At 31.5% G+C, this 26,483-nt stretch overlaps 2 protein-coding genes across 3 annotated transcripts; both read right to left on the bottom strand.

Moving 5' to 3' along the window:
- Positions 1-7,611: 7,611 nt before the first annotated feature.
- Positions 7,612-10,756, bottom strand: LOC111700145 (uncharacterized). 2 transcript variants are annotated; one of them, XM_023470964.1, is made up of 4 exons: positions 10,590-10,746; positions 9,713-9,816; positions 8,303-8,415; positions 7,612-7,820 (listed from the first exon to the last, which is right to left on the bottom strand). In XM_023470964.1, exons 1-4 carry the CDS (start codon positions 10,688-10,690, stop codon positions 7,743-7,745), a joined length of 396 nt encoding a protein of 131 aa, XP_023326732.1. In that variant the 5' UTR covers positions 10,691-10,746; the 3' UTR covers positions 7,612-7,742. The 2 variants fall into 2 exon arrangements, with proteins under 2 accessions (XP_023326732.1, XP_023326733.1); XM_023470965.1 differs by lacking the exons at positions 7,612-7,820; positions 8,303-8,415 and adding an exon at positions 8,948-9,081 and having other exon boundaries at positions 10,590-10,756.
- A 3,100-nt stretch (positions 10,757-13,856) lies between these two features.
- Positions 13,857-26,189, bottom strand: LOC111700156 (alpha-(1,3)-fucosyltransferase C). The gene is made up of 9 exons (XM_023470981.1): positions 25,382-26,189; positions 24,248-24,484; positions 21,718-21,809; positions 21,424-21,531; positions 18,305-18,500; positions 17,728-17,835; positions 17,080-17,140; positions 14,534-14,611; positions 13,857-14,109 (listed from the first exon to the last, which is right to left on the bottom strand). The coding sequence occupies exons 1-9, from the start codon at positions 25,484-25,486 to the stop codon at positions 13,904-13,906; spliced, it is 1,191 nt and encodes a 396-aa protein (XP_023326749.1). The 5' UTR covers positions 25,487-26,189; the 3' UTR covers positions 13,857-13,903.
- Between the last annotated feature and the right edge of the window lie 294 nt (positions 26,190-26,483).

Genomic DNA, 26,483 nt, shown 5'->3' with positions numbered 1-26,483 from the left:
CTTCAATATCTGTCAGAGTGCAAACTTTTGCATAAAGTAACGAAAGCAAACTTGTAAAGAATAAATTTTTAATAAAACTTGTTTGCCTCTTTATAGACTTTTTAGGGAGAAAGTGGGTTTTCGGTTAACCCTTAATTCACTATTTAGGAATGGGCATTGTTTTTGTTTTTGTGATGAACAATGGTGTCGTTCATGAGAAACCGAACGATGGATGAATCACTTTGATCAAACAATTTTTTTAACGAAAAAAAAATTTAAAAAAATAATTTTTTACAAACTAGAACGATCTTGACAAACAAATTTTCCGACAGATTTTGAAATAAACGGTAGTTTTTGTAATGAACGAACATTTTTTTGAAACAACATTTTTAAACAAGTGTTTTACTGTACAATAAATTTTGTCTAACAAAATTAAGTAAAAAAAAAAGTTTTACACGATTTTATTGAACAATCTTTCAGTGAAAAAACTAACAAAATTGATGGAAAATTAACGATAATTTTGAGATCAAACTAAATCAATGTTTTTCGAAAAATTAAACGTACGAAATGGGTCGCTCCTATCTCTAGGTGCTACGGCAAGCAAAACACACTGTGATTTAATGTTCTCAAGCTCTGAAGCAAAAATCGACGAGAATTTTGCCAATTACTTCTTTAAAACTAAAACTATCACCAAGCAGTTTATAGTGCTAAAATGTACATGAAAATGACTACAGAAAAGTAAAAGAGAGTTCTAATGGTAAAATCAAAGCCTCAAGGCGTTGCAACACTTTAAAGTCGACCCTGTCTTCATTGATGAGCCATGTTATCTGATTCTGAGTGTACAAGGTTGAATTCAAATCTGAAGCTAATTCAACTTTGCTTGTAAGTTTTATTTTATGCACTTTGTCATTAGCGTAAGTGAAACTTGAAAACTAAGCGAAAAAAGGGGGGGGGCTGGTAGAAAAAAGTGGAGGGTGAGGGGGGGGCTGGTAGAAAAAAGTGGAGGGTGAGGGGGGGGGGCTGGTAGAAAAAAGTTTGCCTGATTCGAATGGGTAGGGGGCTAGAAAACTTCCGGCATTTCTCAATTTGTAGCCGATGCAATCTTATAAACTCTATTTAGAATCAATATTTATTTGATCAATTTCCGGACTAACTTCAGAATAATTCTTATTTATATCTTTTTACATTTTCTAGGATTTAACGTTTTTAAAAAAATAATTGAATAAAATTAGTTAAAACCAGAAATATGTTTTGTTACTTATTAAATCTAGTTCTCAAATCCCTTAAGCTTTAGAAAACAAAGCTCTTCAACATTGCAAAAATATAAAGATTAGAAAATTAGAGTTTACGGTAAATGTTCAGTGAGACTTATCTGGTTATCTGGTTCTCTCTTTTTTTCCTGTCAAAAATTAAAAATTATTTTTAATTTTTGAATATTATTTAAAAATGGTAGCTAAACAAATGTTTTTTTAGATGGAATTTTTTAATTTTTTTGTCTAAAGGTTAATTTTTACAGGGTATTCTTTAGTCAATGGAGCATGGTAACTATCAATATGAATGAATTCCTTTAAGTTTAATTTGTCAATTTTTCATGTTTTGAGTTTGTTCTCAAATGGTGATCGATCAAATGTCCACTAATATTAAGTATAAGGGTTAATTCTCGGCGGCGCGCGGTTTCTAAGGATACAGAAATGGCCATTTTGGAAATTATCGACGACAATAATCAACTTTTTAAAACTGAAGTCTTGCTCAAACTATGACTTTCAAATCACTATAGCTTCGTAACCTTATGTTGTAAACAGTTATATTTCAAAACTCCAATTTTTACTATTTGATTTAGCAAATTTGATAGTTTGAAATATAAAAGGTCTGCAGAAAAATTAGAGTTTGTTCTTTCCTTTGAATCTTGTCCTTTAAAAAGTGCTTTACAAGACTTATATCTAGCTTCGGCGACACCAAATAATTTGTTCTACGTTTTTTCTTTTGCCTAACCCTCGTCCCCCCTTGCCCTCCCCCTTAAGTTTCTTTAATGTTATATATTGTAGTAAAGTGAGTGGTTGAATATCCTCCTATATATCTGAAAACCATTTCCAATGTTTTGGCTCATTTAGAATAGTTTATTGTACCATTTATTTACTCTTTCTCCTAGATACATAAAGTATATAGTGCTACAACAATGGTTCTATTTTGAGAGATGTTTCACAATCTAAGAGAGATGTATCTTTAATATATAAATATATATCTTTATATATATATAGATATATAAGAGTTCCAAAGCGTTTTGTGTTCCTTTTTCTTGTTAGAATATAAATCTTTAACCGTTGCTTTTGAACATTTTTTTGTACACTAAATAATTCAACAAGAATAAGATTGCAGATTTTTCTGTTTCTATTTTGTGGATTATTAACAAAAAAAAACAAATAAAAACATTTTCTTAAATCTAATGAATGGTTAGATGAACAACTCACAAAAAACTGGACAAGTTGACTTAATTTAGTTGTGAGTTGTGACTGTCTATTAAATCTATCAAAATAAGATACTCAAATTGTAGATATTTAGTAGTTAACCGTATATCTAAAATGATCAGAAGAAAATGTAAAAAATCTACATAAAATAGATAAAAAATGGCTCCCAAAGAAATCTGAATCGAAGGTGAAGGTTTGCATTCCATCCATAGATATGAATAACCATAAGAAATGTCTGAAAAATCTGTTGATAAGTTGAATTTTATATTGTATTTAAAACATCATAATAATATTTAATTTTCTTGTTTAACATATTTTATACTTTATTCTTTTCCCAATTATCTTTAATGATGATACACTGAGAGAATTATACTTTATGTTTCCCCTTGGGGTTTGCTAGGCTGGGAGTGTTCATACTTTTTTAAAATCTTTATTCTAGAACGATGGCCTTCAGCTGAATCGTTCGCTCTTTTTCCAATCGTTCCATTTCGTTCCGTTCTTTGTGTTCTTGATTTAGAACAGTTCCAGTGGAACGGACATTGACCCAGGGATAAAGCGGGGAATTCCAAGCTGAACCCGTGAGGTCAACTTATACCGGAGAGGAGAGTTAGTTGGTGATTAACCATCTCAGCTTGAAGTATCTGAAACAATACGAGATCTGCAGCTCTGTCTTCTCATCTTCAATAATATTTTATCAATAGTTATCGGCAGTTTGTATTTTTGCGTTTAATAAATAATATGTTTCGTAGATCGTTTAATATCGGATGAATGAGTCTTTTGTAGTTTGGTCTTTTTGGAGTGAAATATATCTCCTTTTAGAATTTTTATTCATATACAACAATAATGTTTTGTATAATGTTTTTCTAAATGGAAACACATACTTTTTTCTGGAAAATATAGCTTTTGATAAAAATTCGTCAGATAAAACGTGTAACGGGATAAAATCTATGAAATTTATGATTGAAAAAAAGATTTTAAACTTTAATTTTAAACTTTTCAAGAAAACAACTTTTATATACGTAATACCTGTATAACAGATAAAACCCCATTTCACTGATCACTGAAGAGCTTCTAGAATATTCTGTCTGTAAGGATTTGGTTTGGTTTAAGAAGAATGGCGGCAGAGTGCCATTAACCTATCATAAAATAAGTTTTAAACTACCCTTGGAAGATTTATGCTGTAGAATATTAAACATTCTATAGAGTATATTTATCAACATTAAACTTTTCTTCATTTTTATACTCATCCACCCATCCCTCCCGGCCTGATATACTCATCCACACTTCCCTCCCGACCTGCTATACTCATCCACACTTCCCTCCCGGCATGCTATACTCATCCACACTTCTCTCCCGGCCTGCTATACTCATCCACCCATCCCTCCCGGCCTGCTATACTCATCCACACTTTCCTCCCGGCCTGCTATACTCATCCACACTTCCCTCCCGACCTGCTATACTCATCCACACTTCCCTCCCGGCCTGCTATACTCATCCACATTTGCATTAAAAAAAATGTTGCCAACATTTTTTCATGATGTTTTTTAATGATGTTGAAAAGTGAAGAAGTTTCAGCGTTCTAGTTCAGAGTTTGTGTCAAAGACTAAATTCCTTTGTTTAATATGTGTTAATGATGCCATTTTCTGTTTATTTTCAAAAAAAACTTTTTAAATATTTGTTTTAATTATATATTCCATCACCCTGTATATATCTATACAGAATCTAGATCATAAATCAACCTTGAACTCTCATAACTTTATCAAACAAAAGCAGAGAGATGAAGTTTTGCATAAAATGCCAGGTATTCAAATATTCTCAAAAAAATTTAAATCTTCATTTTTCGAGATTTTATTCAAATCTCTTATCATGAAAAACTTTGAAATTTGAAATTTATAAAATCCTCACATTTATATCATTTTCTATTTGTACAGTTGGATTGGTCAACCTAGTTTCATTATTAATAAGTTGATCGATTTAAGTAAATAAAGAGGTTCAACTCATGTTGAATTATAAATCACTTAACTACATATTTGTTTTGATTGGCATGGGTTGACAAAATTCAACGGATAAAACAAAGTGAGAACTAGAAAAACTGCGGAATTTGTATTAGATGTCGTTTGTGTAATTATAATTGGCAAATGAATTAATTTTTTAAGAAGTGCCCTGGACATTTTGAGGGACAGAGATGTTCGATTTAATAGTTTAAAAGTTGCTTGATCCGAGCCGGTACAATATGTACTGTATAGTATATGTATCCAGTGTAGAGCCGGTACAATATGTACTGTATAGTATATGTGCCCAGTGTAGAGTCGCCCCACCACGTTTATACAAAGGGTTGTTAATAGTTTTTTAAAAAGATCGTTAAACGATCGTTTTTGTTTCGTTTTTAAAAACGACAAACTTAATAAAAACGGTCGTTTTTGGAAAAAATACCGTATTTGAAAAAAAATTACATGCAACATTGAATGTCGTCTTATACAAAATTAAACAGTTGTGGGGGAGCTAAAACTTCTTCATATTTTCTTAAAAAACTACTCAATAATAAGTAAAGATGCCCTTCATGTCGGTTACCTCTCTTCGTTAACGATTGTTGAAGAAGTGTCGTCGTTAACGATCGTAAAAAAGGGTCATCGTTAACGTTCGTTAACAAAAGATCATCGTTAACGAAGGGTTGTCGTTGACGATCGTTAACGAAGAATCGTCGTTAACGATCGTTAACGAAACGACGAGTTTTATAAAAACGATCGTTTTTAAAACGACCTTTTTTAAAAACGAACTTTTTAGAAAAACGATCGTCGTCACTTCCTAACGAAACGTTTCAAAAAAATGTACAAATGTAGCCAGACATGAGCACATGTGACAACTGTAAAATAAAAGTTATATTTTACACCCTGAAGGGAGTTTATAACATGACATGAAGTAACCAGTGGCCGAATTTAAAGAATTTGAGCGTTGGTTTAAATTTAAGACGCGGCTTAAATAAAGGGTTTCCAACGTAATAGATTATTCTCTTACGCGTAATTACGTGCAGTTACGCGTAATAATTTTCATTTCGTGTAATTTCGCAGGATTACGCGTAATTGGGGAAATATCCATTTCGCGAAATTACGGCGTAATTTCGCGTAATTTTTACAACGTAATTTCGCGAAATTTCGTAATGATTATGAGAAATAAAAAAAAACTATAATTACGCGTAATTACGGCGTAATTTCGCGTAATTTCTACGACGTAATTTCGCAAAATCAAAGTCCCGCTATAATTATTTCTGAGAATTAATATGTACTTTATTTATTACGGAATTGTTACGTAATACGTAATTTCGCGTAATTACGCATTAATTACGCGAAACTAGACTTTCTTTCGTAAACGTAATAAATGCGTAATTACGCGTAATGCTCCTGCGTAAGTGAAAGAAAGTGTTACGTTTCGTTACGCGTAATTACGCGTAACGAAATTACGACTGGAAACCCTACAAGTTAAATATGGTTGGTTCCACTTAAAATTGTATCAAATGTTTCAAGATTTAAGCCGGCGCTAAATTAAAACCAGGTTTTGGCGGATTTAAACCGCGGCTCAAATCTATATATAAATTTGGCTTGTCTGTCTGGGTGTCTGTTTGTTTGTTTGTATCCAATAAACGTCAAAACGGCTGAACCGATCGGGCCCAAATTTTTTGTGGGACATCTAGGGACCCCAGGGATGGTTTATGAATGATCAAAATTTCAAATATTTGTCTCCATTAAAATTCGATCTCAATTAAATTTTTGAAAATTTTGAAAATCCACGAAATTTTTTGCGAAAGTCCGCAAATTATTTTTGTTTTGTTTTACGATGTACACAAAAAGAACATGTTCACAATTAATTTAGAAGATGGGCGCGAAGCACCCTATAAGGCTAGTTCTTTAAATTCCATCTCAGAGGTCAGAACTTATGTGTGAAGTTACTGAGTATCGATAATCTTGAACTCTTGATTTCGCGATGTAATTTCTAAACTTGATCTTTTAAATAAATTTGTTACTCTGAAGGGTATGGTTACTGGTCACCGCTCCTTCTAGTGTTTTTAATCGTTTGGATCAGTTAAAAAAAAAATTTAATAAACTTCCCAAATGTCCAAACTGTAATATGTTAAATTTTTTTTTGCAATATCCTTATGGAAAAAAAGATCCAAAATCGATTTTTAAATCATGTTCGTTCTTGCATTGTTTTTTAATAGTTTTTGGGTCGTATTTTGCATACATTTTCTCTCACAGTCAAACATTGACATAGTGGGAGAAGAACAAATGTTTAGGTTTTTGATTTGAAAAACATTTTCTCTTTTCAATTTTGACTCTAAAAGAATATTTGTGGAAGAAAACTACCCATTAACGAACTAACTAATTGGCACATCACTAACCACGGGGCATTGAATAGGAATTAAGCTTAACTGCTTAAGGGGGATCAATGTTTAATCCTGAGATGTATAACACAAAATTGTTCTGACTTCAGGCTCCCTAATACTTTTTGAATTAAATTCATTTAGCTCTCTTTAGATTAAAATTTGAAAACAAATAGATTTTGAAATATTTTATTTGAAGTCTAATTTTTTACACAAATATCCATCATTTCTTTTCGAAGTCTAAAACCTAATTGCAACTCAAACTATTTTTAAACATGAAAAATAAATGATATAATATTTTTGATTAAAACAGTTTCTTAATCATTATTTATTTGATTGTTTGAACAAAACTCTTTGCATAAAACTATTCGGAGATAAACTTTACACCAACATAATTTAATTTTTTTACTCTAATCATAGAACATTTTCTTTACACTTTGTTTTGGGGGGAACCAAATACTATAAATATTGCGAAATCCTTTTTTTGTTTCTGCCAATTCAAAATGTATTTGTAATATCTATTTATTCAGTTCAATGTATTAAAAACTCAGTGCAGGCAAAGATTATACATTCTTTTTTGTTTTTACGTACTTTAGATTAACAGTGATATCTTTAATTAAATATCGTGCATATTTTTTTATGGTTAAATATTACTTTTATGTGCAAAGCCACTTTTGTTAAAATATTCGGCAGAAAGAAATTGAGTCTTTGCAACAAACTCAATATTTATTATCCCTGTATCTTCTAAACCTGATGGTGTACTTCTTTGAAATTTCAAACATAGTTTATTTAATCAAACATATTTCATAGTTTGACACACTTAAGGTCTGCGATATTGGGTTGCAAAGATAAGGGAATTAGAAAATAAGTGTTCGCGGAAAAGACTCAATTGTTTTACGAGAAGTTTGAGATGAAAAGTATAATTAAACTAGTTTGATGATAAAAACTAGGAGAAGTGCAGATATTCCAGTAACCTTCATGCTTCCATTACACAGATCCTCCTAAAATCAAAATATTTCAAAGTAGGTTCAAATTTCCAGATTTTATCTAGCCTAAACTCGGCAAAAACTTGCAAGAAAAAATGGAGTTTTCACGAGTTTTGAAATTGAAGAATTTGCTGAAATATAAAACAATTTTTGCCACATTTTTATCAAGATTTTCTGGGTTTTAATCAATAATTTACATTCTTAGTATTTATTAATAATTTTTGTCAAATAAGCAATTAAAAAGGACTTAAAAAACTAGAATTAAAGATAAAATTGCCCAATTTTTTTTTGAATTTTGGATTTTCAATAATTTGACAATTTTATTTAATTTTGAAATTAAAAGTGCAGAAATGGATATTTATAAATAACGGGATGCAGACTCGTCTGGTGCTGCACAATTCGATTTTGCTGTAAAACTGGCTTAAGTTGCCTCATAGTCGGCCTGGTACATCAAGTGAACAGGAGTTATTTCAGCATCCATAATCCTGTAATAATACCTCACACCAGCAGGCCTCAGCATCAGCTACAGACAGGGTTCCAACTGCAATCTTAGTGCACTCAGGGTTTACTTCAGCAGGGTTACCACACCGTCTATATACAGCATCGGAACCTTAATATGATATACTTAGCACTCAAGGGTTATTTCAGCAGGCTTACCACACCGTCTATATACAGCATCAGATCCTTAATATGATAAACTTAGCATTCAGGGTTTACTTCAGTTGGATTACCACACTGTCTATAAACAGCATCAGAACCTTAATATGATACACTTAGCACTCAGGGTTTACTTCAGCAGGGTTAGCACACCGTCTATATACAGCATCAGAACCTTATTATAATACATTAAGCACTTAAGGTTCACTTCAACAGGGTTACCACACCGTCTATATACAGCATCAGAACCTTAATATGATATACTTAGCATTCAGGGTTCAATTCAGCAGGGTTACCACACCGTCTATATACAGCATCAAAACCTTATTATGATACACTTAGCACTCAGGGTTTACTTCAGTTGGATTACCACACTGTCTATATACAGCATCAGAACCTTAATATGATACACTTAGCACTTAGGGTTTACTTCAGCAGGGTTTCAACATCGTCTATAAACAGCATCAGATTCTTAATATGATACACTTAGCACTCAGGGTTTACTTCAGCAGGGTTAGCACACCGTCTATATACAGAATCAGATCCTTATTATAATACATTAAGCACTTAAGGTTCACTTCAACAGGGTTACCACACCGTCTATATACAGCATCAGAACCTTAATATGATAAACTTAGCATTCAGGGTTTACTTCAGCAGGGTTACCACACCGTCTATAAACAGCATCAGAACCTTAATATGATATATTCAATGAGTCCATTTTTGTTGAAAGTCCAGTTTAAAAGTTAAAGTAGAGCCATCCATAATCCATATATCAAGAAACCTCTTACTTTTGACTGACATAGATTTATAAATACAAAACCACTAAAGGGACTGTAAACGTTATTTAAAGTAACTTTTTATTTACATTTATATTTATATTTTTAAATATATGGCATGTCTGATTTAAATCGGTACCCTTGAAACTTTTGTCTGATCAAGCATTTCGTAGATATTCTTTTTTTTACAGCGGGAAACTAAGTTTCCATAAACCGCATAATACACTAGCAAGGAGTATACAAACACTGTTACCGGGAGTTTCCCTTCACTCAGCTTTAGAAATGGGTATCTAGAGATGTTAACGATCATGTAATGTAACGTAAAATGTCATTTTTGTATGTTACGTTACAGTAATAGGTAACGTTTGGGTATATTCTTTAAAACGTGAACGTTCAACGTTAACGTTATAGGTGCTTATACCTATACATTCTAGAACATTAACCTATATAAATTTTTTTAGATTGACTTACTTTTGGCGACAAGGCAGGTATATGATCCAGCTTTACAAGTCACCTCAGCTCCTAAACTTTCCATAGAGTCACACTTGTTATCCTTGCCTCCGCATTGGAAACACCTTAAGTAAAATAATTAGGTTTTGAAGTTATTTAGATATCCCTTTAAAGGGAGTGTTCGCGAAAAATGAAAGGGGGTATAGGCTTAATGCGATAAAAAAGCGCTTTTGATCGCTACTAATTCTACTTCTATCTGTTGCGTTTATAAGGAGAAAATTGTTAAAGACGTCTCATACCGAATAACTTAGTGCCCATACAAATTCAGAAAATTGCAACATATGACTTAGACCGTAAAAAATCAATTTAATTTCAAACAAATCATTCAGATATTACAACCTATAGTCATCGATTATCTTTCGCCACATTTGTATATAGTTTATGTTTTATAATATTTTTTAATTAATTTGTTTAGAATTTGATTATTTCTCTTGTCGCTTGCGCAACTATCTAAGAATGCCGCGCACCACTCACATTTTTCGAAATCCGTTAAAACGTTTTCTAAAAAAGATAAATATTATAAAATATAATCTATATATAAACATGTAACACATGTAATAACCCCTATTTTCATATAAAAAACAGCGCAGAGAAAATTCCCTTTATAATGTGATGGCAAAAGAAAAAGGTCTTGATATCACTCCATTAAATAAATTTTCAAGTCTTCAACATAAATAAACACAGTAAGACCCATTATTTGGTGGAATAGGAAGACGACTGAACTGTTTGTCTCAAGTTTTGATTTAAAAAGAAATTGTCCAATGAACATGCAACAATGTAATATGGGTCCAGTTATTAAAATCAGTGCTTTTAATTTAAAAATAAATATTTTAATTACTTAAGGCCTGATGCAGGTGGCGCATTAGTGCTTGCTTGCTGCATACTGAGATCTACTGCTAGCAGGAGGCAGAGAACTGAAACCAGTCTTAAACCCAACATTATTCAATATTGATATTCTCTTAAACTATTTAAATCCTGAAACCCAACATTATTCAATATTGATATTCTCTTAAACTATTTAAATCCTTAAACCCAACATTATTCAATATTGATATTCTCTTAAACTATTCAAATCCTTAAACCCAACATTATTCACTATTGATATTCTCTTAAAATATTCATATCCTTAAACTCAACATTATTCAATATTGATATTCTCTTAAAATATTCAAATCCTTAAACCCAACATTAGTCAATATTGATATTCTCTTAAACTATTCAAATCAACTTAATTATTGATTCAACTGAATACATTTTAAAAAGTTGATATTTGTATTTATTTTAAAATTTGTATATTCCTATTGAAGTATAACATTTTAGAATGTGGTTTAAAAATTAAAATTAAGTCACCCAGTGCATCAAACCTCAATGAGATTTTTAAAATGTGGGCTGCCTCTTTAACACCTAAATCGTAATGAGAAATGTTTTTTATTTCCAAATACAGGTTTTCCTACAAAGGATAAGACTTCAGAGACTACCTTATGGAAATCTTAAAGTCTTATATGTTTTAAATTCTTGGTGTGTTCCTTTCGTAGTGAACTCATTTTTTATGTCATTTTAAGCCAATAAATAAGGCAACAGACAAATTAAAACCTTTAGCCCGTTTTATATTAAAAGTTTAAGGTCTCCATTAAATTCTCGTCAGTTTGTGGGCAACCCTGTTTCATCCAGATTTTCTGAATTTTTAATATCTTCGTAATTTCTAAATACATGAGTCGATACAAGGCATGTTGAAAAGCCAATGCCATCTCTGAATTAAACATTACAATTCAAATAACTCTAAATGGTAAATATAGGAAGTTAGGACCGGAAAACGTTGGTTTGGTCCAATGTAAAATTTACATTGGTAATTACAAACAAATGAACTGAGTTCTTACCACAAACTCTAATATTTTTTATCCCTAATCTTGCAACCCAATGCCGTGCAGCTTTAATATTTCAAGCAATGTATTCTGCATGATCAAATATTCTAAGTTCAAGATTGACACCATCAGAGGCCGAATTTAAAGAATTTGAGCCGCGACTTAAATTTAAGCCGTGGCTCAAATATGGTTGGTTCTACTTAAAATCATATTCACTGTTTCAAGATTTAAGCCAGCGCTCAATTGAAGCCGGTTTTTGGCGGATTTTAGACGCGGCTCAAATTCATTTTGGACTCAGGACATAGGGATGATAAAATTTGAGTTTGTGGCAAAAACTCAGTTCCTGCGAGAAAGACTAGATTTGAGGACAGAATAATTACAAAAGATATCTGATGACAGGATCAACTTTAAAGGTAAGTCTTTTGAACGTATAATTTTCATTTTGTCCCTCAAAGAAAAAATATCTTTCCACATATAAACAAGTAAATGTCCTGGCTGACGGGACAAATCAAAAACATACTTTTTGCACAATGCACAATGTTAGAGTTTGTTGTATGTGTTTTATTTAGGCCTTAAAATATATTTCGTTTTTCTTCCAACCCGTTCAGGGTTGAATGTTAAAAATCAACTAGAAAAAAAATTTTCTTGTTGTTTGTCTGAGGGTTGGATTGGGAACTGACCAGTAAACAAGGTGAAACTATTTTCATTATTTATTCAGTAGTTTACCATGGTTCTCTACCTTACAATCATTGTCTTCTGTACATAATCAATGTTTTATTGAATGTTCAATGTTCAATGCCCCCCCCCCCCCACTTCATGTCAAATTAGATCAAATTAGACTACATGCAATGTGTACATACACACACTTATACACTTATGAAATATTCCAAACATTTTAGCCAAACATTTGTGTGTATATCGACTCATAGATTACCATTTTAGGTATTTAATGATTAATTATGATATTTAATTTTTAATAGTGGCGTTTGATTGATGTTACTGGTTGAGTTTATTATAAAAGACGTCGCAAATTTTTTGCTACAATTTAATAACGTTTTATAGAGACAACCAATAATTCAAATCAAATAAGTTATATTAAGACTAGGAAAGTAAGTATATTAGTATATATTTCTTTTATCAAAGCAATGGCATAACTTCTATATATTTTATAGTATATAGCTGGATTGAGCCTAATTTATGCTAAGCAGAACAAGACTGTTTAAACTAGGGCTGGGCACGTTTCTTATTTAGTTCACAGTTTTGAATTATTGCGTTATCAAAACGTTCCAAACATTTGCAAAACAATCTGGAAAATCCCAAAATGTTCTCAATGCATTCCCAGTCCTAATCCAAGCCAAAATCTATATCATATATTTTCAATATTTTACCATAAAATCTGATAATAATTCTTAAATATTCCAGAAACAATCTTGAAATATTCTAAAACCAATGACATTCACATAAAAATCTCATAACATTCCTATACTGATCTCAAAACTTTCCGAAATTCCCAAACCACTCTAAAAAAGTCCCAAAATTCTAAAACCACTCTCAAAACATCCCAAAATTCCCAAACCACTCTCAAAATATCCCTAAATTCCGAAACCACTCTCAAAACATATCAAAATTCCCAAACCACTCTCAAAACATCCCAAAAGGAACCCAAAACATCAACCAAAAAATCTTTGAACAATCTCAAAACAGTTCTAATATATTCGAAAATAAACTAAAGACTACTTTCCTCCAGCTGAATTCAGTTTAAAATATCAAAGGTCAATAAAATCAGAAATGAGATACATAAGGACTATATAATGTTATATTTTGTGGGGTGTATTCTTCTTTTTCTTTCCCAAACTAAAATACTGTTAACTACAAAAAACGTGATTACGCCCTGCCCTACTTCAAACCAGAGTTTCGGATTATCATCCCCTCTTGGGATTAGACGGAACAATATATAGGAGGGGAGAGAGGAAGGGAAACATGGACAAATGGGGATTTAGAGGCGAGAGGAGGGGGAAGTTTAAAGGACTTTAAAGGAAGAGTTTGTTTATGAGGGATATTTAGGTATAATTCAATTGTTATTGATAAATGCTATGCAAATTGTGTACTTAAAATAAACAGAAAAACCCAGAAAACAAACTGACCTCTTCTCCTAAATTTTTTGCCGTTAAAAAATTCGATAAACAAGAATTTTTCAATATGGTCTTTTCTTCTGAGATATATTTTAAACATTTATTGTCGAATTCTGGATATTTTTTTTATTTAAAAAACAAAATAGACAATATACATTTTAATTTCTACATTTGGATTGAGTAACCCACCAGTCCTCAAGATCTCCTATACTTTTATGTTTAGGATCCTCGTGGAGTTTAGCGCAGAGTCGACAGAATGCCGCATTTATATCTTTTTTTGAATTCAAAACTTCGTGGCTCGTCTTCCATTTAAAATACTTGAGATACTCGTCCGGGGTTCTGTCCAGGAACGTTAAATATTCCCCTAAATAAACATACAAACCAAATTTGATTTTTTCTAGAAATGAAAATATTTTCAACTAACTCAGACTTTATAATCCCTATATCTTTGCAACCCAATGTCGTAGCCCTGCAAACATTTAGTCTTTGACATGTGGATGTCCATCAAAAGTCCAGATTTATATACCCGGACATCTTCGCCATCGGAGGAGCATATATATAGTCGGTTTAAATGTTTCCTGAGAGATTTTAGATATTTAAATATTTTAAGTTTGAAATACCAAAGATTTACACAAGTAGATTGCAAAGATTATAAGATTGAAAACTTTGAATCTTTTGCAAAGACTCAATTCCTTTTTTTCTTGCTGAAAACCCTCATCCAAAAATACTTTAGAACAGTTATGACTTTTTTTTTATCTGTAATGATTATCAATAAAAAGCTTTCTTACCCAGTTCTTTAATAGACTTGAAGTCCTCAACGTTAATAAAGGATTTGGGAGGTAACATATCAGCATAATCTGCACCACCTAGGAAAGTATCAGAACTGCATACAAATATATTCAGACATATCTTAACTCCTCTCCATCCATTTTCTCTTGATCTCCCCTTACCTAAGGGTATAACTATATTTAGCCATTTTTTTAAAAATTAGAATGATCAAATCCAACTTGCACCAGTTCCTAAGTTTTCTGTGAAACATTTTAAAAACAGATTTGAGAATTTTTTTTATAATTTTCAAACTGATTCAGATTTTTCCTTTCTTTATGTAAATCAAGTCATTGTAACTTAAATTAAGAACACTGAGTTCAGAAACGTTAAAATCGTAAAAATCCCTTGAAAATTTACCGGTATTTGGAAAGATATTTGTCGGAGTAAAAGTAAACTGTTTGTTTGAAGTTTTCCTTATAAACCAAAATTTTTTACCCCGTTAAGAAAGATTTAGAAATTAAACAATAGAATCAAAGACCTTTGTACTTCTTTTATATGTTTTTCTATTTTTAATATTAAAGTTTGTCACAAATAGATAATTTTATTGATCAATATCATTAGAAAATTATATATTTGGTCCTTTTCAAATTAATTGTTTTCTCCTCTGCTGACGTTTCACCAGGAGAATATTAAATTAGGGTTTCTCATTAATAAAGTATTCGGCTTGTTTGATTTCAGGTTTTAGTTATTTTTGGATATTTATGTGAGCAATTAATCTTTTTCTGATTGTGCTAATGCAGAGAGAGAGGGGGGGGGTGGTTCATTTTTAATTCGAAAGCAATTTACCATTTTTCTATTTTCAGAGGGTTTTGTAAAACTTCAAAACATTCCGATGATGAAATTAGAAATATGAAAATACCAACGACAGATCTTAGTGTGTGCACTTATCTAATTCCTTAATCATATTTCATCAGACATTGAAAAACAAAAATTTTATAAAGATTTTGCAGATTTTTTCGAATCTTATCGGCAAGTATTCAATTGTTAAGAAATTTCAAGATTTTTGGGAGTACAACTTTTCAATTTGGACCAAATCGGTTCAGACGTTTTGGTGTTTTTTGGATACAAATAAATATAAAAATAAAAAATTATATAATTTAAAAATCAACGCCAGTGTCCCAATAATGTCTTCGTACTGTTAAACCAAATCTACTAATAAAATATTCATTTTCAATCATTTTGATAAATTGAAGAGTTTTCCATTATAGCCATTAAATAAATGTAAATTTCCACAAATATATTAATTTATTTTTATGTGGTATTTTTCTTGTTGTTATTTACATAAAACCACATAAAAAATGCCTTTTTAATGTTTTTTAATATCACAAAATATGTAGTCTTTAGATAGAATTTTTAAAGTGACTGTATACTTAATTTCAAGAACTCATTATTCACAACGATGCTCTTCAAAACAGAATGTAATATTAATTTTTATCTCTTTATCATTTTTTTTATTTTCAAAAATTTTTGTGTAAAATAGAGCTCTTCTTCAACCCTTGATCTTAATACCCAATTTAATATTTTAAATTTCCAGGGTCAAACCTATCGTTAAATTAGAGCTATTTACATCCCTTGAATATCCACTTGTATATGTTCAATTATGATATCAGCTGTAGGTCTGATTCAGGACTTACAAAACTAGTTGTCCGTAGGTCTCATTCAGGACTTTAAAAACTAGTTGGCCGTATAGGTCTCATTCTGGACTTACAAAACTTGTTCTCCGTAGATCCCATTTGGGACTTACAAAACTAGTTGTCCGTAGGTCTCATTCAGGACTTACAAAACTAGTTGTCCGTAGGTCTCATTCAGAACTTACAAAACTAGTTGTCCGTAGGTCTCATTCTGGACTTATAAATCTAGTTCTCCGTAGATCTCATTCGGGAATTACAAAACTAGTTGTCCGTAGGTCTCATTTGGGACTTTAAAAACTAGTTGGTCATAGGTATCCTTCGAAACTTACAACACTAGTTGTCAGCTGAGGTCTCATTCAGAACTTACAAAACTAGTTGTCTGTAGGTCTCATTCGGAATTTACAAACCTAGATGTCCGTAGGTCTCATTCGGAACTAACAAAACTAGTTGTCCGGAGGTCTCATTCGGAACTTACACAACTGGTTGTCTGTAGGTCTCATTTTGGACTTACAAAACTATTTGTCCGTAGGTCTCTTTCGGAACTTACAAAACTAGTTTTCCGTAGGTCTCATTCGGAACTTACAAAACTAGTTGTCCTTAGGTTTCATTCGAGACTTACAAAACTAGTCCGTTGGTCTCATTCGGAACTTACAAAACTAGTTGTCCGTAGGTCTCATTCGGAACTTACAAAACTAGTTGTCTGTAGGTCTCATTCGGGACTTACAAAACAAAAGTTTTGACCTCTTGCCATAGTTTTAGAAATAAATCAGATACAAGTTAAATCTTTAATGACATTTAAAATTTTGAATTGTTCTTTTTTATCTCAAAAGTATCAATATGATTATTTGTTTAGGGTTTTCTATGTTAATTTTCACCTAAAACCACAGGGATTACGTTATACTTCATAGCTTCAAAAAGTTTCTCTGTCACATAATCCTAAATTGAAAAATTACTTCATTCTACCATTTTTCGGAAAAAATATTTTATTTGTTATTTAATTTTTAGTCAGCATTTTTGCTCTGAAATTCACGATCCGTAGGTTAAAAGTTTCGCTTTAGGCAACTTAAAAAGATTTACGCAACTTACTTGTGAGGTCCTATTGATGGGTTTGGTCAGGATTTTTATTTATTCTTGTCTTTAGTTTTTTCAAGCTGAATAATTTTAAATTTGGCCTTTGTGTTTTGGTAATTGCGACGCAGAAATTCTACCAGCTACTTTTAAACAAATTTCTGAGCAAAATTCGTAGGGATCGGTTTTTATAAACCTTAGTATTTTCTAACTCAAATTTTGATAATCAACACAAAAAAGAATTTCAAAATTAGCGCTTAAAAATCAAGTCAATGGTGTCTAAAATTTGTTTTGTTCATTCTCAGATAGTGTAACAATGTTAGGACGCAGAGAAACTATAAAAAACTTTGATATGAACATTATTCTACAGGTCAAACATTATATGACACAGCAAGTGTAATTGAAATAACTAGAAACGTCACAATAGAGAAAACAATAGTATTTAAATTACCAACCTTACATATTGAGTTTTCTAGAGAAAAGTAGAATTTGTAGGACTTGGAAACCATTTTCCAGCATTCCTCTTTATCATTACATTTCAATGTACCACATGAACCATAAATCTAAATATTACATTTCAATGTACCACATGAACCATAAATCTAAATATTACATTTCAATGTACCACATGAACCATAAATCTAAATATTACATTTCAATGTACCACATGAACCATAAATATAAATATTACATTTTTAAAGGGTCAGGTCACGAAAATTTAAACCCACCTGTACTATTTCTTTTCTACAGTTTTTTTAAACCGCTTTGATATCTCTCTTCATTGCGAATGCAGATAAACCGTATTTTCATACGACTTTTTAGATACAAAAATATCATAAACACCTCTTAGGCTCATTTTAACATTTATATGACTAGGCGAAATGGGCAGCTGCAAAATTTAAGTTTTTAATATTTGTAAATTATAATACACCAACAGCTGTTTTTTCTGAAAGGTATTACAAAAAGATTATTTTCAATTTTGCAGACATTTTGAATATTATTATAATATTTTTTAAATAGCCAGTATCTTACATGTACACTGTTGTCAGGTAGATGCTTCATAAGTTTCTTTACAACTAGTTCTCGCTGGGAAACTGTATTACAGTGTGAGACGAACCAGGCCGCCAAACCGGTTTTCTCTTCGAGGATTTCCAATCCAAAAGCTGTTTTGTTTCTCGATGTCGTCTTCACTACAGTTCCATATGGCATGGGTACATCAGAATCAAGCCTGTAAATGTAACAGCAAGTATTATTTTCATTCATAACTTGAATTTTAGGAATTCCCAAAAACATTCTTTTATTTTGTTCACGTTTTTATCAACGCTCATTTATAAATCTAAATGAAAGATAATTAATTAATCTGAAAAGTTGGTTCACAGTGAATCAAAGATTGCAAGCTCAAACAAAAACATTTTTTCGATATGTTTTTTAATCTGAAAATGATGCAAGATCTTTATAGTTCTAATGTACATATTGTCTGGCCACAAAAAAAAATTAAGTGTGGTTGATGACGTGAAATAAAAGCCAAGGTGTTGCGACACTTTAGAGTTGACCCACGCAGCCTAAACTTAAACATGATGCAACTTTTTATAGTAGTCTGGATCTATGTGCGCTTTGCTCTGTTAAAACCTTTCTCTTCTGTTCTACAAGGGAGATGATTACTTGCCACTAATTAAATCTTCATAATCTCTATTTCTTTGCAACCTCATGGTGCACCCCATAGATATTTTGAATTTTTTCAAGATTCTATCAAAGCTAAATTTCACTCTGTAAGTTTAAATTTTTGTGATCCTATCAAATCAGTTCATTTTTGTTTAATTAAAAGCATAAACAAAAAAACAGAGACTAAGTGAAAGGGAATTGAGCTTTTGCCACAAACTCAAATTTTAAAATCCTTATAGCTTTGCAACCCGATGTTGTTAACCTTTGATGATTAAAACTTAAGACCTTTAGAAGTAGTATAGTTTGAAACATCAAAGGTTGCAAAGTTAAAGGAGCTAGAAAATTAGAGTTTGTGAAAAAACTCAGTTCATTTGATATAATTTTTTTGCAAAGGAATTGAGTCTTTGGAACAAAATCAAATATTTAAACCACAATATCTTTAGAACTCGATGTTGTAAACCTTTGATATTTCAAACTCAGATTATTTGATCTAACAGAATTCATAGTTCGAAATATCTAAGGTATGCAACATTTGGTTCCAAAGATATAGTGATTAGAAAATCAGAGTTTGTGGCAAAGACTCAATTCCTTTGCAACCATGCATATCATGTAGGTTCTATCTTAATCTTTGTAAATTCATGGCTAAACCCCTCTTGTGGTTAAACCTCACTTCTTGCAATATATGTATGTTTTGTGTGGGTAGAATGTAATATGGAAAATGAGAAGAAGAATATTTTATGTTGAGATATTTGAAGAATTTGATGTTTCTCTTCCAGCAGTGGATACTAGATAGATAGATAGATAGATAGAAATATATATCCAACCCAGTTCCTCAAAGAAGGTGGTGCAGGGCCGCCAAGAACCCCGCGAAATGGCCTTTGGAGCCTTCTGATACGCAGAATGACATCCAAGCCCCGCAATTTGGTCTCCATTTTAAAATATTTGGTTTTTACATCAACCAAAAACCTGTTTTTATACAATATCAATATTTTAATAGTTTTTTATAATACATAATACATACAAAATTTGTTTAAAAAAATATAATTAAAGTGCGGGGCGTGGGAAACGAAATGGCAGAAGTAAGGAGACATAGCCAGAGATATGCGTACGGAGATGGTTTCGTGCGGTATGGAGAAAATTCTGCGTATCAGGAGGCCCCCGGAGGTCATTTTGCATGGCTCATGGTGGCTCTGCACCCCCTCCCTCATTCCCCCCCCCCTAGGACATACTAAACAGCTTGGATAAAATATGGGATATTGCACTTCATTTAGTTCAGATTTCTCTTCTCTATTCTTGTAAGAGGTTTAAGGGGCATAGTTCTAGATAAATAGATATCTAGCTGACTGCACTTTGCACGCTCCAATATCAGATATATAGGATACAACCTAATTCTAAGCGCAAAATCTTGTGTATAAAGAAGACACTTCGAAAAATGATTCAACTGTTGAGCAGTTAAGGAGTTCCTCATTCTCAAGAATGTAATGCAAGGAAAGTTAATTGCAGTTCCGTAAACTCTGCGTACATATTGAAACCAGTTCTCTCTGGGCGGAATTTGTAAACAAGAATAGATGCCTCAGTGTTCGTTTAGTATCCAAGGAGGTTAAAAGCATTGAATTTTGATAATTTTGATAATTGACATACTAGTTTGCTATGACCAGAATATTTCATTGATTATTTATGTGAAAGATGGATCCCATGTCAGGCTTCGACATCCGTCTTGTGTTTACATTACCGCCCAGTGACAGTATACTGCAGTACAAAAGATGCGGACACCTCTGAAATAACTTTTCTTGCATTAAATCCTTGCATTGTAGCTTAAAACTTAAGATTTCACTCTCATATTTGAAATTTTTTCTTTATTTTCCAGGATTTTTTTTCAGCAGCAACTCTGATATTTAAACCTTATGAATGTTGCAATTAAATGATAAATCTAAAATAACCTTTTGGAAAAATAGCAATTTTTTATATTGTTTAAAAAAAATAAATTGGTCTTCATTATATAGATTTAGGAGATAAAATATGAAAAAAAATATAGTAATGTTTAGGTCTAAATAATGATTTGTTTAAATATCGCATTATAATAGTAAACTATTTTTTTTCTTCAAAACCGCCTGGCACTTCAATATAGTATGAACTATTATGAACAAACTTGTCCATTCCATACTTTTCACGATTATCAAAATAATGGGATTTGAAAAAGAGAATGAGCAGATAAGAAAAATTAAAATTTTAAGGAAATTTTATTTACCACACAGATTTTTAATTTATCAAATAAGTATAATTAGAGATTGAAAATTTAGAAAAAGATTAAAAAGCAAAGTTACGTTTGCGACAAGATTTGATCAAAAAGGGTAAAGATTTAAAGATAAATTTAAAGTTTAGTTTAACAATTTTAAAGTTAAATTACGAATATTCATGATATTAAATGAAAAGATATAAGATAATTTGCGCATTTATTAATTAATTAATTATTATTGTAAGAAACCCACCTGTACGTCATGGTTAGATTAAAGAACTGGTTCCATTGTTTGTAAACAATTTTCTCTTTATAACTCGGAGATTCAAGGGATAAGAAAACGTACTGTTGGCTGGGGAACCTGACAAAATTAACAATATTAGAATTTTTTGAAACCTTCAATCCCCCCTCTACTCTCGTAATAGAATTTAAACGTGCACAACTTTGTTTTATTTGCCAAGACATGACAAGTCCATTTGCATTTAGGAGAATAATAAAATTTGATTTGGTTTGGTTCAAAAATCATGAGCTGAGCTGAGCTGCCTACCTTTTTGCTGGCAAGTCGTCAGTTTTTAACTTTCTTTGATGGAACACAATTGCATCTATTGTCTCCAAGCTTTCATTTCGAAATTTTGTTGTCTAAATAATATTTTTTCAATCTTTATTTTGTTGTCCAATCCCCTCATCTTCAAGCTTGCAAATCTTCATGTTTGAGAAAATTTACAATTTTATGCTTGAAAAATCCTTTGCTTGTTTTCCATTTCGGACAATATATTCGCATGCTGAAGGAAAAAAACTTTAAATTTTGAATATTTACGTTTAAGTATTATTTATGGAAAGTCCTATTACTAAATCACTGTAGACTAAGGAACTTTTTTTCGCACATTAATGCGTAAAATGATTCATCTATAAACTTTCCGAAATTTTCTAGACAGGAATTGAATCTTTGTCACAAACTCTGATTGTCTAATCCCTTTGCAGGGGAAGAAAGTTCCAAACCGGGCTTATGTTCCAAACCTGAAATTGAGTGCCGGGTTTGCATGGGCACAAATATTATGATCAACGTTTTAGTACAGTGATAACCAGAAAACTCTGAAATAGGAAGACGACTTTTTGAAATAAGTTATAACTTTAAAAAGGTCAATGAGCATGAGAGACAGCAAAGATGCAGCGTAAACAGACCCATTTCCCTAAATTAGTGATGTAATAAGTGTCGAGTAAAATAATTTTCTTTTAAACAACATCAATTACATTTAAGTATTGCCATAATGTTTCCATTGTTTTCTGGTTATCACTGTAACTCGTTCCTGTGTCGAGAGTGTATATTGATTAAAGAAGCTATTTCCAACATATTATTTAGTACGACGAGAACTTTTTAAAAAAGAGTATTGTTTATATCCAATTCTTTAAAAGGTTTAAATACCCCTCCTTAAACAAGCCGCCCCCCTCCCCCTGATTTACGTGAAAGTTCGTTAATTAGATCGACCCCCACCACCACTCTATACACATACATCTAAACATTTAAAAAATTTTTAAAGTGAATATTCGCAAATTATCTTTTTTCCATCTCATCTGAGTTCGTTTCCCTTATGTCCATTTTACAGCCAAATTTTTGTTTTTAAAACTTTTTGTTTGTTTATTTTCTTGTGGTTTTTAACTATTTAAATTTTTTATCGATTTTGATGGTTATTATCGCTAGAACTGACGAGACCGAAATATATTTTCAATAAATGTGGAACATCTACTTTTTACTCTATAGAGGTTTGGTCCATCACCATCACTGAATTTTAAGAGAACTTATACTTATCCAAATAATTCGCTATTTACTTCTTTTCTAAAATTAAAACTGTGCGTGAGTGTCCATTTTCAATAAAAAAACGTATAATTTTAGAAACAATTCAAGGTTTTCCTTTTTTGCACATATCACGAATACCATGCAATCTTGGACGCGTTTTGGAACATAAACCAATTTTAGAAACATTCCATAATTAAAAAATTCAACAATTTAGAACAAAACTCATTATCATAATTTACTGAATAACATGAATCTTTGAAAATATTTTTATCTTCTAAATTATTCCAAAATTTGCTTCCATATTATACTTTTAAATACGGACACAGAGAATAGAATATATAGAGAGGAATTAAAAGAATCTCTCGGTATGAATTTTTTCAGTCCCTTTCAGCCTGAAAGGGAGTTCAAAGTGTACAAATCATGTAAATGTTCACAAATTATATGCAGTAGAGTACATTAATACAGTATGCTCCCTAGACTATTAATTTCAATTTCGAATTTTTTAAACTGTTAAATAAACTTTTTAATGAATTAGGTGAATAAAAACATCATTTGATTTATAATTATAACGGAAAATCATCGTTTGTAAAGTGGAAGGCATAGAGTCTATGTGAAATGATTTTTGGTCAATTATGAAACCAGCCTATTTCATAATTTGGGTTTCTTTTAACAATAATTTTAGATTTTCTATTAAATGATAATCCAGGGCTCAACAGGTTGTATAGCATAAATATCTGAAGTACACCTGCAGTATGGAAACAGTACAACAAAATGGCCGTTTTACACTTTTTTCTAGTAAATTCCTCTCTATATATTCTATTCTCTTTGTACGGACAGGAGAGTAATTTGATAAGGAATTTAGATCTTAATTTTGATCTACATGGAATTACTATTACAGACACCTTTATTCAAACATTTTTGTGCATTTGACCGATTTTCTTGTGTTTATTGATAAATATCTCAAATCATGAAACAAAAATTGACTGGACAATTGTTGAACCTTCATGTGTATTTAGAACAAACAGACTGAGGAAATGTATTTGATCATCTAAATATATCTATATAAAGTAGTAGTTTATGTTTGTCTGTTTGGATTTCCAAGAATAACTTACAAAAATCCTTTGCCTATTGGAGAACTAGGTAGAACCACGATATAATGTTCTTAGCTGGGTTTAAACAATGCTTGGTTCTCGAGCTATGTATACAATAATATAAGAAAATAAATTTGGCAAAAAATAATCGAATCAACCAAAAAAATGATATTTTGAACAAATCTGTTTACCTGACAGTTCCAGACCGGACATTTAGCTTTACGGAACGGATTCCTTCCACAGCAGAACCCGTAGTTCCGGCTTCCATAGAAATCGTTCCAGAATAGAATTCGTTTTGGCAAATCCTTTTTTCCGGCTTTCTTCCCTGGTCCAGACAACTTTTCCAGAGTTTCTTTTGCCGAGGTGTTTATTAGGGGTTTCTGTGGTTTAAGATGAGAGGGTGAAGGTGTAACTGATTTCTTAGCCATCTATAAATATACAGAACCTTAATACTGTGGAATATGAAGACGATTTTTAGACTCAATAAACACGGAGTTGTTGAATGTATATGGATTGAGCTACTTGAATTCAAACTCTGCAATCTGTTTTGAAGAAAAGACTATTTTTGTGCTAATTTTATATTTAAAAAAAAATTGGGAGAAAATATTCTTCTTAAAACTTTCTCGCCTAGATTAGGGTTACAATATTTATTTGTAATTAATTCATTCGTTTTAGATTCCCCATGATTAAAAGATTAACCCTCTCCCGATTTGGATATTTTTGTCTGATATAGATGTGGGGGGGGGGTGATGTTCCACCCCTCCCTTTGATATTGCCCTTTAAGTTGAGAAAGGGGTGTGTGATACATTTCCCTAGACGATATTTTCAAAATTAGACCTCTATTCTTAATGGTTATGGTGCAAGGTAGGCTATAAAAAATTAGACCTCTATTCTTAATGGTTATGGTGCAAGGTAGGCTATAAAAAATTAGACCTCTATTCTTAATGGTTATGGTGCAAGGTAGGCTATAAAAAATTAGACCTCTATTCTTAATGGTTAAGGTGCAAGGTAGGCTATAAAAAATTAGACCTCTATTCTTAATGGTTATGGTGCAAGGTAGGCTATAAAAAAATACTCATTTTTACTTTTGACAAATATTAATATGTGATATGTATGTGACACACAAGCGCTTTTCAAATAATTAATTTTAGATCTGTAGATTAATTAATAAAATAATTATTTACTGTTTCTGATTTTTTTTAAAACACCGACTCCAACCTCCCTTATAGCCATATGTTTAAACCAAAAAGCATGGGGGTGGGGGTGGACCCCTTTCCCCTAACCGTGATATGATCGATAAAAGAACAGTTTACAATTTGTTTTACCTCATATTGAGAATTAATGATACTCAATTCAGGTTGTCTTCGGACTAGAAGAATGCAGGCTGCTAGAACAAGAGTTAAAACCAGGTATTTGATTTTAGTATACATCTTAATATATAATTTTACAACTCTAAATACGAAGAAATAAGGGCCCAGAGTGAATGTGAGAAAGCATATTCATGTACTGATGAGGTCTTGGTGTGATTTGTCATTTAAGCTTTGGTTTGCAGTTCATATCATCACTGATTATCGCTTCCTTTATTATGTATAATCAAAGCTAATATCACATAGCTATTAATACGTCCTCGGTATATATATGTCTCTGAGTTTATACCTCTCTTTATCATTATCTAAATTTTATTCCAGTTTATTTCACCATTTCTCACTTTCTTGTTTAAGCCTCCAAGTTCAAATTATTAAGTATCAAGTTCTCACTTATGTTTAAATCACTATCACGTTCTTTATTTTGTCACCAGCTTTAAATCACTAATTATTCCGTCCTCCAGTATGTTCCCATGCTGGTATTTACTAACTATCACGTCCTCTATTCTATCATGTCTCTAATTGTTCATATCAATAACTATGAAGTTCTCAACTATGTTCCAAGTTTTCATCTTGTTCTATTAAGTTTTCAATTATGTTTCCAAGTTCACATCAATAACTATAATGTTCTTAATTATGTTCCAAGTTTTCATCTTGTTCTATTAAGTTCTCAACTATGTTTCCAAGTTTTCATCTTGTTCTATTAAGTTCTCTGCAGATTGCTCCTCTGTAATAATCTCATAGGAAGAAATTGACGGGTTGATCTGTACCTACAAACACAATTGTATACATTATTATTGTTTCGAGATATAAGTTTTAGAAAATCATTTTTAATAAAAAAATCCATATCCTGATTGGTCACACAATTGTTCTGCTCGATCATGGTGCTAGCTACCGTGAATTAATTTGGTGTAACCTAATTCATAGTTTGACATTTAAAAGTTCTACGACTTTGGGTTACAAAGATATAAAAGAGTCAACAATGGAAGAAGCTGAACAGCCTATCTGTCTATACGTAAGCTCATAAAAATTCTTAAAGTTGAAAAATAAAAGTTAAAAGAGT

Source organism: Eurytemora carolleeae, unplaced genomic scaffold, assembly GCF_000591075.1.
Source record: "Eurytemora carolleeae unplaced genomic scaffold, Eaff_2.0 scaffold342, whole genome shotgun sequence".
Classification (NCBI taxonomy): Eukaryota; Metazoa; Arthropoda; class Copepoda; order Calanoida; family Temoridae; genus Eurytemora; species Eurytemora carolleeae.
Note: the sequence above shows the minus strand (reverse complement) of the source record. Positions and strands in the feature narration are given on the sequence as shown.

Excerpts from the sequence above, each read along its gene's own strand:
- LOC111700156 (XM_023470981.1), bottom strand. The coding sequence starts at position 25,486 with ATGTATACTAAAATCAAATACCTGGTTTTAACTCTTGTTCTAGCAGCC. Across the intron at positions 14,612-17,079 it reads CGTAATCCCTGTGGTTTTAG|GTGGTGCAGATTATGCTGAT; the intron begins GTGAAAATTAAC and ends ATACTTTCCTAG. Across the intron at positions 14,110-14,533 it reads CAAGTCTATTAAAGAACTGG|GGGAATATTTAACGTTCCTG; the intron begins GTAAGAAAGCTT and ends ATGTTTATTTAG.
- LOC111700145 (XM_023470964.1), bottom strand. The coding sequence starts at position 10,690 with ATGTTGGGTTTAAGACTGGTTTCAGTTCTCTGCCTCCTGCTAGCAGTA. Across the intron at positions 8,416-9,712 it reads TACCTGCCTTGTCGCCAAAA|GTTCCGATGCTGTATATAGA; the intron begins GTAAGTCAATCT and ends TATCATATTAAG. Across the intron at positions 7,821-8,302 it reads CTGAGGCCTGCTGGTGTGAG|GAGGATCTGTGTAATGGAAG; the intron begins GTATTATTACAG and ends TTTTGATTTTAG.